Consider the following 12,753-nt stretch of genomic DNA (forward strand, 5'->3'; position numbering starts at 1 on the left):
ATTGCTTTTTTAAAGTATAATTATGAGGGAAGTTTCCAAGAGTTTACTCTATCTTCCCCGGGGTTAGTTATGTGATTTCCTTTGCTTTCTTTCTAGAGTTCCCAAGATTTAATATGCTTTACTTTTAGAACTGGAATGTGAAAATGTGTTTTGCCTATTTTACAAGGAATAATAGCAAAAGCAAAGGCTTTCTGATACAAAGCTGCCCACCTACATTCTCACTTTTACTTAATGCATTAATTCAATTGATCAAAGTAAAAATAATTTATTTAATATAATTACTAGATTTCTTAAGCAATACAGATGGTGTATAATCAACTTAGTAACTCAAAATCCAGTGATCTAACCAAGCTGTTTGATAAGTGCAAACTGTTTACTATGCTTAAATGTGTCCCAGGACTTTACTCCTAACACACTAGCCATAAATGTGTTTAATCTTTTCCATCACAGAAGTATTCATGAACCTCTTCCCTCTGCTACATAGTCAAGTCTTCCTTTTAACTAGCAGAAATGGGCAACTAAGCAATAACCACTTAGCCTATTGCTACAAGTCTACCAAAAAAACTGTTCAGAAGGCAAGTACATGACATATCAAAACCTAAGGAAACTTTGTAGCTCAGACCTAAGAACAATGCCTCACTGAGGAAAATGATTAAGATTTCCGTCTAGTTAAAGTAGACAGATGATTAAAACTACACCTTGAATCTTGCAGTCTGCTTTGACTAGGCACATGGTTATAAGAGTATTCAGACTCGCTATATCTAAGGAAGTGTGTGTGTACACATATTATTCAAGTCCAAACTCTATTACAGTAAGCCAGAAAGGTATAGGAATTTGACCCTAAGAGGATGATACAAAATTTGAGAACATTTTTATGCTACAGTAAAATTCAAATTGTTACACTAGCAGAATTACAATGTACTAAACATAGTGACTGTATCGATAAATTAGTTCTTACAAAAACATAGTATTGTAAAACAATAAGGGTGACTGGTTAAATATGGAGTCTACACATGATGGTATTTAAATTCAAATATTTAAATTCTTGTAGTGGCCTTTTTAATTCCTAAGTAAATAAATGGAGTGGGGGAGAACTAACCCAGAAGCACAATAAAAATTTAAATATTAAGGTAGGTCTCAAAACTTAGAATCAACATACAAATGGAGGGGGGAGCACATGCAAATTACCTATTCAGTGTTGAAGAACCATTTATTTAGTTAAAAAAAAAAATGATCTCTACCTTCAAAATGCCTCAACCAGGTAACTGCATATTATTACAATACATTTTAGTGAATTATCCACACTGTTCTGTCAGGGCTGTATTCAAGGTCTGTTCTATAGGAGCATCAGTCACTTTAAAGATAAGTCTGTGGAAATTCCCTTTACTGTTTGGCTTTCTGGGCACTGAACATATAGACAAATACAAGAAAAAGAGCAACCTGGATGGATTTTGCTTACCAAAGTTACAGTGTAATTAACACTACACTTCCTATCATCTCCCTCTTCTATCTGCTTATTTTCCAAGTGAGCCAAAAAATAACTCAATCTAGACCAGATGAAAGATGCATTAGCATATTCCAACAATAATGAAAAATAATTGGGTTCTAAGTGCTTTTTTACTTATGAAGTTAGCCATTATCATCCAGAATATAAAGATCCTTACAGAATACTACAGAAATTTTATCACAGAAAAGTAGAAACTGTATCATTCATCAAAAACCTCAACACATTCAACGAGATCAAGTACTCAGAACATCCAAGATTCCAAACCTTGGAATTTGCACACATGCTCATGATACCCTAAATTAGCACTCGCACATTATTTGGAATCACTTTTTCAAAACATACAATCAATCCATCTATTTTAAAACACTAATCTTTTAGTTAAGGACTTTATTCTACTCAGCAAGGTGTCTGTCTTCCAAAGCAGCTCTTTACATTCCAGAATACAAACTCACAAGGTTTGTGATCACTGCTAGCCTATTTATGTCATTCTCACCCACTAAGTCTAATGCCACAAAATGTCCTTGATTGTATAAAAATCTAATGTTTCTGGAACACTATAATTCTCTTCTCCAATGGTTACAATTTTTTTTAAAGTATGCAATAAATTTAGTGTCATTGCCATGAATGTAAAAAAAAAAAAAAAGGTGTAAATTTTGTTCCAAAAATTAACTTAGTCTCATGGATTTCTATTAAGTCTTTCAAGCATTCCAGAGAATCTTTTCATATCTCCATTTCTGGAAAGTGTAATCAGTATAGAAGTAATTTGGGACCTTGGAAATGGCATTCATGTTTTTCAGCAGATGCCAAATTTTTGACCGACATGGCTCCCACAATTACTGTTACCATCAGTCCAGTCAGTTAACAGGTTGTAGGAAAAGATTCGTTTTTGCAGATACTGCTAAGCTGTTTAAAGAGAAGAGAAAGAGATTAATTTAGCGAGTATGAAATGTACAGATATTTAAAATATTTTGAATACTTTGTCGGATATATCAGAGGTGTGACTACATTTTTTAACAAACATACTTTTAAGTATGGTTAAAAAAAAGGATAAAAACTTAAGCCACTATGATAGAATTACTATGCCAATATGTGTTAGTCAATTAATGTATGAATATTAACTACCATAGGAAGACAGGTACATTTTTAGGTTTTCTAGCATTTTTACATGGGTACAAATCAGGGAAAAAAACCTGAAACGGTTTCCCAAATACTAAATTGTTCTCAACCATCACAGTAAATACACACAAACTTGAAAATTTCAAAGGAATCTATTTTGTATTTCAGAACTCTATCAAAATACTAATTATTCACAACACAATTTTCTAAAAATAGTAAGACAACAGTTTTATATTAATCATAACTTTTTTAATTAACAAGTAGTGAACAGGACACTTAAGATTACTGTTTACTACACACTGAAATAAACAACTGTTGTAAATTAAACCCAAACATTTACAGTAAAATGTGCTTACACATAAATATGATCAAATTTCTTTAAAGCCCCTGATAGGTCCTAAATACATGCAGTTACCATGTAAACACAAGACCATGAGTTGATGCAAAAAAATGACAAAAATCATTGTCACCAAAACTAGAAAAGAAACAATGAAATGGAAACAGAAAAGACAGTTAATAAGACATAAGGAACCTAAGAAAGCAGCTTTAAAAATAAGACACTCTAATCTTGCCACTGTCGAGAACTCCTAATTCTCCAAACTGCCATTTATAAAATGACAGTCTAGAACTTGGTACTTGGAATTTCAAAACATCCAAATTCAAAAACTGATTTTCCCCAAGCCTACACTTCAAATGCAGTTAAAGCACTGAGGTTAAGAAAATATTCCACAGAAATGGTATAACTTTTTGGGAAAACTTACTGCTTCCAGAACCTTTTGATTAAAATCTATATTAACAACAACCATTTTTCCTATTTTCATCCATTACTTTCCAATGTCACATTAGAGATGAATAAATTCTTTGAGCCCATGACTGAAAGATCAACAAACCTGATTTTATTATGACACCATATTTTTGTCATTGGTTCTGCACAAAATTATATACAAAGAAATATATACAAAAAAGTTCAAGTATTAAATTTCAATTCAAGGCTTCTGTTTCAAAAGCTACATTTAACATACTTCAGAAAGAGCACAAATTAGTCATTTCAAATAAGTTTCCAACTACTTTTGGTTTATATATATATGTATATATATATAATTCAGTAGGCACTAAAATCCATGCAGCTGCATTGTGGGGGCTTGTTCCTACCCTTGTAGAAGCAGGTCCGTCACTCCAAGTTGTGAGTTTGGCTACTACCCATTCATGCTCAAGTGCAGTAGGTAATTTTACAAAATGTGATATACTGAAAAACCAGAGACTAATTTAGGTCTCAAAATCATATTATCTAGCAACAAAACATTTACAGTTAGTTGTGCAAGAACAAGATTCCATTTCCATAACCAAATAACAAAATAAAACATCTTACTTGTAGGATAACTTACATCTTTGGACTGCTGGAAAATACTTAATTATGAACATTTTAAAAATAAAAGACAGCAGAAGCCCTGATATTACCTCTGTTTCCTTATTTCTTATACTACCTTTTAAAATAAAGCAGGAAATGTGGCCAGCAGCTGGTCCCGTCTCTTCTGCCCCAACAGCTGTATCCACTTTAGCACAAAGAAAAACAAGGATGCTAAATACTTATATCCTTTATCAAACAGTGATGTTTCACAAAGAATTTAATATCTCTTGCACTTCAGAGCATCAGAACACACACTTAGACAAGTGGACAATAAACAGTATTTTGAGGGAAGAAAGATTTTTTCCATCTTTGGAGAAACAGTATCAATCATATCATTAATTTTAAAAATCATTTTTAAATAGGACAAAAGTTTTAGAAGTATGGAGAAAATATTCTTTGTGAAGCCTCACTTTACATGTTTTCATTCACATTTCACAACCTTCAATATCTAGTAATCATACAGAAATTTAGCTTAAATTTTAATACAACAAAAATAAATACTTTCAACAATTTCTTCATACTCATGGATAGGTAATTACTGAGCTGGTCCTCAAAGAAACATTTCATTTATTATCTTTTAATTAAAATACAGAAATTTTATGGGTATGTTAATTTCCAACTTCTCAAGTGGTGAAATATTAGATCTTTAAATAGACTGTATTTCTGCATTTTCTACTTAAAACTATAAGGCATTCTTAAGTATTTTAGGAGATTTGTCATCTCCAGAAAAATACTACATTTTTGCATGCCTCAATACTTATTGTCAACCTCTGAAAAGTTGCTCTACAGTTGGAATTCCAATTTGCACCTTGTACAACTTGGAACTTCCATTCAACTTCACCTGTTTGTCTCCAAACTGTATCTCTATTAGCAGGTTTCAGTGTACAGTTGGAACCGATGTCATCCAAGGCCATGTCCACACTGGGGACAGAAGAGCTAGGTACACGCAACTCTGAACAAGGGGACACATTTAACAGCTATTTCAACCAGAAGCAACTTAAGTACATTAATGACCAGCACAAGTCTGTTTCCAGGGTGGACAAGGCCCAAATTAAGATTCCCCTCCCACCTTTCAAAAAGAAAAAAAGAAACAAACAAACAAAAAAGATATCACACACACACACATTGAGATGTCTGCCCATTAAAGTAGGCTAAGCAGCAGAGCATGAGCGTTACGTGAAGAGATGGAGCCTTACCAGGTTGTGAGGCGGGAACGACTGTTCTGTAACCCCTACAACGGAGCCTGGCAGGAAGGAAATCACCTAAAAAAGAAACTGTCAGAGAGATTTAATAGTCACAGGTTATCATTAGGAGTTGGTTACAGTGTCACATTCATGCTTTTTAGCTAAACACTTAAAAGATTTAATATTACTTTTTTTTCCGCCTCTGAAATGCGTCCGGTGAAGATGTCCCACTAAGGTGTTTTACATGGTGTAAGGGAGTAGAAAGGGGTAAACGCGGATAAAGAGCAGATTACTTGACCCTACATTTTAAGAGACGACGACGCCTTCCGAGCGCACGCCGAGCAGAACTCCACCGACACCTTATCCTTGTCCACATGGAGACACACTCCTCCCGCCGCGTCGTCCTCTTCCAGCAGCTCCTGCGGCTGCTTCCCCACCGGCAGGGCGTAGTCATGGTCACCGGCGGGCGAGTCTCTGAAGAGTGAAGTGGTCAGCCGCAGTCCCACGCCGCTCAGCCGGCTCAGCAGGCGAGCCAGTCCGGTCTCGTTGGCTAGGACAGCCCGTAGGTAGCGACTCTCCTCCTGCAATGCTTGCACGCGTTTGCCCAGCTCCCGATTCTCGGCCCGCAGCTCCTGGTTCTCGGCTGCCAGTCCCCGGACTCGACTCTCCAGCCCCATCACGTACTCCTTCTTCTTGAGCCGATTAAGACGGGCAGCGGCCGCCGCCGCCTTCCGGGGACTCTTGGTCGCAGCCTGGTTGCTGTCGTTGGCGCCACCGCCTCCTCCCGGGGACTTTCTCCGCCTCTTTTCCCCGCTGCCGCGGTCGCTGGCGCTGCTGCAGCCTCCGATGCCGTTTAACAGCCTCTGCAGCAAGTCAGAAAAGCGCTGCATCTCTGCGGCCGCCGTCTCGTCGTCGTCGTCCCCCCTCAACAGGCCGCCGCTATCCGAGCCTCCGCCGGACGAGGACAGAGGCCCGGGCGAGCTGAGCCCGGGCTCCAGGTGCCAGTCCGGTTGCCGAGGGTCCAGCAGATCGGCCAGCTCCAGCCCGGAGAGAAAGTCCATGTCCTCCGGCTCCTCTTTGGGGACCATAGCGATCGCGTCCTCCTCCTCCTCCTCCATCTTCACTGGCGAGGACGCGGGCGCGCGCACGGCCACGCTACCGCGGCTCCCCCTCCGGGCCTCCCGCTCGCCCGCGTCCCCGTGAGGTTGCTCGCGGTCAGGCGATCCCGGCCTCGGCGTCTCCGCCCCCGCCGCTGCCCCAGTCGGGTCCCGGGGCGGCGCGCGCGTGGCGGACGGACCCTGGCTGTCGCGGTGGTTCGGGAAGTCGCGGCCCGAGGCTGCCAGCAGCTTGGTCAGGCTGTGCCTCATGGGGCTGAGCGGCGGGCCCGGGTAGGCCGCAGCCCCTCAGACCCCGGGCCCCCGCGCGCAGAGCCACGGCGCTGGGCCGACCGCAGGCGCGGGGAAGGTCTGAGCAGCCTCCCGCGGCCGCCCAACCCCCCGCACGAGGCGGGGGGAAGGCAGTGGAAGCCCGAAGCGGCGAAGCCCGCGAGGACTCGGCCGCGCCACCCAAACAGCGGCCTGGCCGGAAGTTACTCTTCCTCCACCCCGCCCACAAAAACGCGCTTCTCTTCAGCCAGAGTATCGCGAGATTCCGAGTGCTTTCGCGGTGCAGTAACTCCCGCTTTGCGGTGATGTCATAGGAGCAGTGGCAAAAAAACAATGAGAGTTGGGTTTACACCCCCCTAATTCATCGCAACTACCCAGTACCGCTCTCGTCAGTTCAATATTTGACGTCCAAACGTATTTGGCGTACCTATATAAAAAACTATTTTGTGAGCACTTTTATTTTTGCTTTTTCTGTCTAAACTACAAGTAAAACAGCACGCATGTGGAAATAGTCCCCGTTAAAACAAAGACTTCATTCAAATCAAGTGTTACCAGATTCTAAGAAACGAACTAAAACGAACTCCCCAGGCAACATTCAGAAGTCCTTAGACTCAGAAAGTGATCTTTCATAATACTATTACTGCTATTATTGTCATTATCACATTTTTATCATTTGTTTGTTTTTTGCAACAAGGGTCACTTGCAGTGTTAGTTGGTTTGCCAGGGGTAGGCGGTTGGTTTGTTTATTGCTCTCTCGTTTTGCTGTGTTCTGCTTTTTTTTTTCCTTCTTTTTTCAAGCTATGGCCTGACAAAAGTTACTTAGGCTTTTTCCGTTTTTAAAATACCAGCTTTTTGAAAAGACCAAATCTTGAAGAAAACACTTCACTTTTAATAAGACTGAATTCATTTTTAATAAAATACTGACTCTGTGGTTCTGGATTGCTCGTGCTGTTTCTCTAGTTTCATACGTACGGCATTTGAGAGCTGAAACGTTTACAAATGCCCTACAATATAACGAAACACCATACCTTAGCTCGTGTTTTCCAAAAAAGGCCAACGAAAGAGCAGATGAACTAGAGAGAGAAAGGGGAGGTTAGTCGGTGAATAAAACTGCATGGAAGCATACGCAGTTACTTTAATTGAGCTAAAAATAAATTAAGCTTCATGGCAGTATACACACACACAGAAATGTTAGCTTCTAGGGATCTTGGTCAGGCTGCTCTCTGTTAATTAAAGAATTAAAAAGAAAAACTCAAACATAGTAGGCAGCTATAAATAAATTTTATTAAAGACGAAGAAACACACACACAGGGATTGGGGAGTTAAGTCTTCTTGGTGTCCTGGGATCTGCCCTCTCCTCCTCCTACCATTTTAGATTAATGAACGTAAAGAGGAAGGAACTGACAAGCCCACAGCTTCAAGTAAACCTTTTCAGGACCAGCTTCAGCCAGGCCGCTGGATGGTGTGGAGGGGGGCTGTTGGCAGGAAAAAGGGCATCACAGGCCTTTGTCCCAGGTGAGATGTGAGGAGGAGGTCTGAGGGGCGCTCTTCGTTATCTATTTGTGGCCCTTTCCCTGTGTCCCACACATCAGGTCGCCTCCTGATTCCTTAAAACACACTCCACCTGTTCACATGGAAAGTGCTGTCAAGACAAAACACCTATTCCTGGAAGGTTCCAAGAGGAGGTTTATATTTTGTGCTAGGTAGACCTTGGCTCAGAAACATGTGATTCAGGATGCCCTGAATGACATATTCCAGTTTGAAAATAGTTTCATAAAAGATACAGAAAAGAGAAAGTCATGCATCATGGTATTTTTCAAAGACATAGGTAGGTAGATTCGAGCAAAGTGGGGAAGTCTCTGTCATGGTTCTCAGATGTGCTTGATGAAACGCCTAGCTTTGGAGTAAGTGGGAGTGACTGGTCTGTTAAACACTTTCCAAACACGTTTACACTATAGTTAAAAGGATATAAAGTCAGGCATAGAAGTGGATGATGAATGTTAAGGCGACTAAAAATAGCCAGAGATAGCTTCACACTGTACAGACAACATCCCAGCTCTGCAGTCAGGAAGGTGTAACCAGTCTTCCAATCTTGTGGAATCTTTAACATAGAAATGTAGTGGCTTTTTTTGTTTTTTTGTTTTTGTTTTTCTGGGAAATTCAGTTCATAGAATACATAGTAACACTAGAATAAATTCAGCACTGCCAGATAAAAATATTTTTAACCTTCCTTCATCTCCAAACAGAACGGTACTCATACACATCAAGGTGATCAGGGAAGTGTTTCCTAAGGAGATATCTAAGGCGAAATCCAAAGTGGGCACTCTGAGAAGAAGACAAATGAGCAGCAAGAAGAGAAATAGTGTACAACAAACATCTCAGCATCCATGACACCGGCAAATGAACAACGAACGTGATTACAAATGCATGAGAATGACATGGGCATCCTGACTGTCATTACAATCCTTGTACGTTTGTAGCCAGCAAGCAATACAACATGAAAATCAATGAACGGTAGGCAGGAGATCAATATTTTCTTTGTTAGTATTCTTTGTTTTCTCATAACACAATCATTTTATTTCCCTACTGAGATCTTTAGTTCTTCAACAATAGACTTCTCAGTTTGGAGGACACTGTGAACTCCTTTCTGAGACATATATATGTAAAATTTTCATTTGGGAAACTAAAAGACGAAGATGGTATCAAACCTTGATGGATTCTAAGAAGACTTCAGTTGGTTATAAGGAAGGTAATAATTGTTAAGGACATGATCCCACCCCTCCTAATCCCTTAACCTTACATGAAAAATGGGAGTTTTACAAAGCTAATACACTTGAAATAGGGTTGTTATGGTGAACTAGTGTGACTAGTGTCTTTATATAATTAAAACGTTGCAGGAGTAAGGCTGGCAACATCGCTCAGCAGGTAAAGATTCTTGCTCTACAAGCCCAGTGACTGTGTCCAATCCCCAGGAACCACATAAAGGTAAAAGGAGAGAACCAACCATACAAAGTTGTTCCTTGACTTTGCACATTGTAACACAATGAGGAAGAGGAAGAAAAAGAAAAAGCAGACTAGGAGAGAGGAGGAAGTAGAGACAAAAGGACACATTGTAACACAGGCAACTCCCCCTGCCTATCACACACACACATACACACAATAAAAATAAGTCTTTCTTTTTTTTTTTTTTTTTTTTTTTCGAGACAGGGTTTCTCTGTGTAGTCCTGGCTGTCCTGGAACTCACTTTGTAGACCAGGCTGGCCTCGAACTCAGAAATCTGCCTGCCTCTGCCTCTCACGTGCTGGGATTAAAGGCGTGCGCCACCACCGCCCGGCCAAGTCTTTCATTTGTAATAAAATTTAAAATAAGAAAATAAAAATGAAAACATTTTTGAGATCTGGAAACTTAGTTGGTAAAGTCCTTGTCTAGTACCTGCATTGTCCTTCGATCTTCAGAACCATATAAACGGGACAGGGAAAGGCACACCTGAAATCCTGCATGGAAAGGGTTAAGGCAGAAGTACCAAAACCTCAGGGCCAGACTTGGCTATATAGCAAATTTGAAACCATCCTAGGCTACCTCAACACTGTCAAAGGGGGGGGGGAGAGAAAAAGAAAAAGCAGACTAGGAGAGAGGAGGAAACACATGGGGAGACAATACAGAAATACAATGGGGAGAACCTGACTGGATAACTGGGGCATTGTGTTTGTAAACCAAAAGTGCTTAAAGTTGCCAGCAAACAAGAAGAAACTCTAAGGAGAAAGAAGTTTACTCAGCAGGACAGCCACAAGAGTTAGCACATCCTTGCCAACAGCTTGATTTCTGATTTTAGCTTCTAGAATGGAGGCAATTAATTTCTGTTGGTTTTAAGCTGAGTTTTTGTCATTGATTATAGCAGCCCCTACTTCACAGAGCCTTCCAAAGCCCTGTAGCTAGGAATACCTGGCAAATGCACTTTTGCTTTTATGGGTTTGTTGGTTTGCTTGCTTTCATTTTTACATTTACAACGCAGGATCCCACATTAAAAGGGGAGATTGACACCAATGGTAAGTACCAATACAGCAAATCTTCCATAAAGACCACAACGCCTACATTGATATTTTTTCTAAGGTAGACAATCACATCGCAGACAGCAGAGAGTGCAGCTGAGTCGTGCTTAAGTGGCTTCCATAGAGAAAGAAGAGCAAGCATATTACAAAGACCAAGGAGCTCATCTCATTTTTGTTTTTCCATTTACCCATGACCCATAAAATACGAGGGGCAGTAAAAACAGAAGGGACCACAGCTGGTTCTGAACTGAAGAACCAGGTCGGTAACAGTATCTGGAGAGCAGATTGTCTGAAACATCTCCATTGATGACCCCCTTTTGTGGCATGTCTTCGAATCGATGAAGACCCACTGTTGCTGCTGACGGCAGAGTGGGGACAGTGTAGAAGTTAAGCACAGATGGTTGGAAGGACACAAATGATACTTTTCTTGTCACAGCAAGGTCCTTTCTTCTAGAGTAGATGCCATTTCATAGCCCTCTCACAGGTACCTCAGATCATTCTTCAGTCCATTCTAAATCCTGTTTTCTCCAGAAACTCCAAGGTGGATGGTGATGCATGTCTTTAATTCCAATACCTGGGAGCCAGAGGCAGGCAGACCTCTGTTGAGTTCAAGGGCAGCCTGCTCTACAAAGTAAGTTCCAGGACAGCCCAAACTATATACAAAGAGAGAGAGAGAGAGAGAGAGAGAGAGAGAGAGAGAGAGAGAGAGAGAGAGGCAGAGAGAGAGAGAGAGAGGTAAAAAAAAGAACAAAAGAAACTCCAGAACTTTTCAATTTTCTTTATATGCTGAAAATTTTAAATTAGATACAAGTGAAAAGAAAAAGAATAATATGCTGATTACATTTAACAATTTAGGGCCTCAGTTGCTTCACCCTATTGCTCGTTTTATTGAGATATTTTAGAATAAATCATAGGTACCATGCCAGTCCACCCCTACATGTACTACTGGACACATCATTATAAGACTATTTTAGTTCTGTAACCACGATACCATGATTATAACTAATAAAATCATTATGGACCTTATTCTGGTACTAGGGGCCTTTATGTATGCTAAGCCAACGCTCTATCACTGAGTTACACCCAGGCCTCTTTGATTTCTTGATATTTAAACTCCATCCCTTTTCAACTGCATTGCAGCTAACTTGTCTGAATCAAGGCGTACAATTCCAAACATCAGCCCATTTAGTTATGTCTTAAGTTTCTTTTAACCCAGAGCAGCACTTCTCCCATTTTTCCCAATGCCACTTGTTTGGAACCAGGTGCATAGCCTTGTCCAATATGTATTATAAAATATTATATTTTACCTGTGCTTATATTGTATATGTATTATATTTAGATATGCTTGCTTGTGGAATCACTTTACTTCTCCCTCTATCCATTCCCCTCACCACCACCACCACCACCCCTACCTCCCATCCATCTTTGCAGGAAACAGGAAGTTAGTTGCCTGGCCAGATCATTTTCTGAAGATTCAGAATCCTTGGAATATGTTCTAGGTAGTGTTGCTCTGCTATGTGGGCTGCACTGTCACGTGCGCCCACCTCGCCAGCAAGGAAGACACGGCAACACACCAGGTCCTTCTGCAGTTCTTTTATTACGATGTAGAGGAAAGACCCCGGGCCCCGAGAAGGCACTGTTTTTATACCCCCTGGAGCGGCGTGTACATTTCTGGTTGGTTGTTTGCCCATAAGTGCATATATGCCCCGGGATGGGCTGTGACTTGGCGCAAATTTTCCCTTGCACAAAGGCAGTAAATCTTAAAACTTAGGAGAGCATCGGATGCCAGCGCCATCTCTGCCCACCACGGCTCTCCACACTGCACATATCGGGAGCACATAATGCTTACTGTTTTCTGGTCAGTGTTTTCTAATGATAGTTAATGGTCGGGTTATAAATTCTCCACTTACATCCTCTCTTTTCTCCCTTTTCTTCCTCCTCCTCTCTCTCTTCTCATCTCTCTTTACAGGATCATGCTCTGGAGCCCAGGCTAGCCTAGAATTCACTAGGCAGAATAGAATGAACTCAGTCTTGTGATTGTCATGCCTTTGTGTCCCAAATCTAAATCTTGGGGCTGAGTATAAGCACATGGCATCATGTTCAG

At 40.8% G+C, this 12,753-nt stretch overlaps 1 protein-coding gene across 3 annotated transcripts; it reads right to left on the reverse strand.

Annotated features, from left to right (window-relative positions):
* Positions 1 to 249: 249 nt before the first annotated feature.
* On the reverse strand, positions 250 to 6,810 carry Crebzf (CREB/ATF bZIP transcription factor). Of its 3 annotated transcripts, XM_028770592.1 has the most exons (4): positions 5,519 to 6,810; positions 5,228 to 5,305; positions 4,108 to 4,176; positions 250 to 2,410 (listed from the first exon to the last, which is right to left on the reverse strand). In XM_028770592.1, exons 1-2 carry the CDS (start codon positions 6,580 to 6,582, stop codon positions 5,290 to 5,292), a joined length of 1,080 nt encoding a protein of 359 aa, XP_028626425.1. In that variant the 5' UTR covers positions 6,583 to 6,810; the 3' UTR covers positions 250 to 2,410; positions 4,108 to 4,176; positions 5,228 to 5,289. The 3 variants fall into 3 exon arrangements, with proteins under 3 accessions (XP_028626425.1, XP_028626424.1, XP_028626426.1); XM_028770591.1 differs by having other exon boundaries at positions 1,192 to 4,176; XM_028770593.1 differs by having other exon boundaries at positions 1,192 to 4,176; positions 5,228 to 6,810.
* Positions 6,811 to 12,753: the final 5,943 nt, after the last annotated feature.

The sequence above is a fragment of the Grammomys surdaster genome, unplaced genomic scaffold (genome assembly GCF_004785775.1).
Source record: "Grammomys surdaster isolate TR1022 unplaced genomic scaffold, NIH_TR_1.0 203, whole genome shotgun sequence".
In the NCBI taxonomy this organism is placed as follows: Eukaryota; Metazoa; Chordata; class Mammalia; order Rodentia; family Muridae; genus Grammomys; species Grammomys surdaster.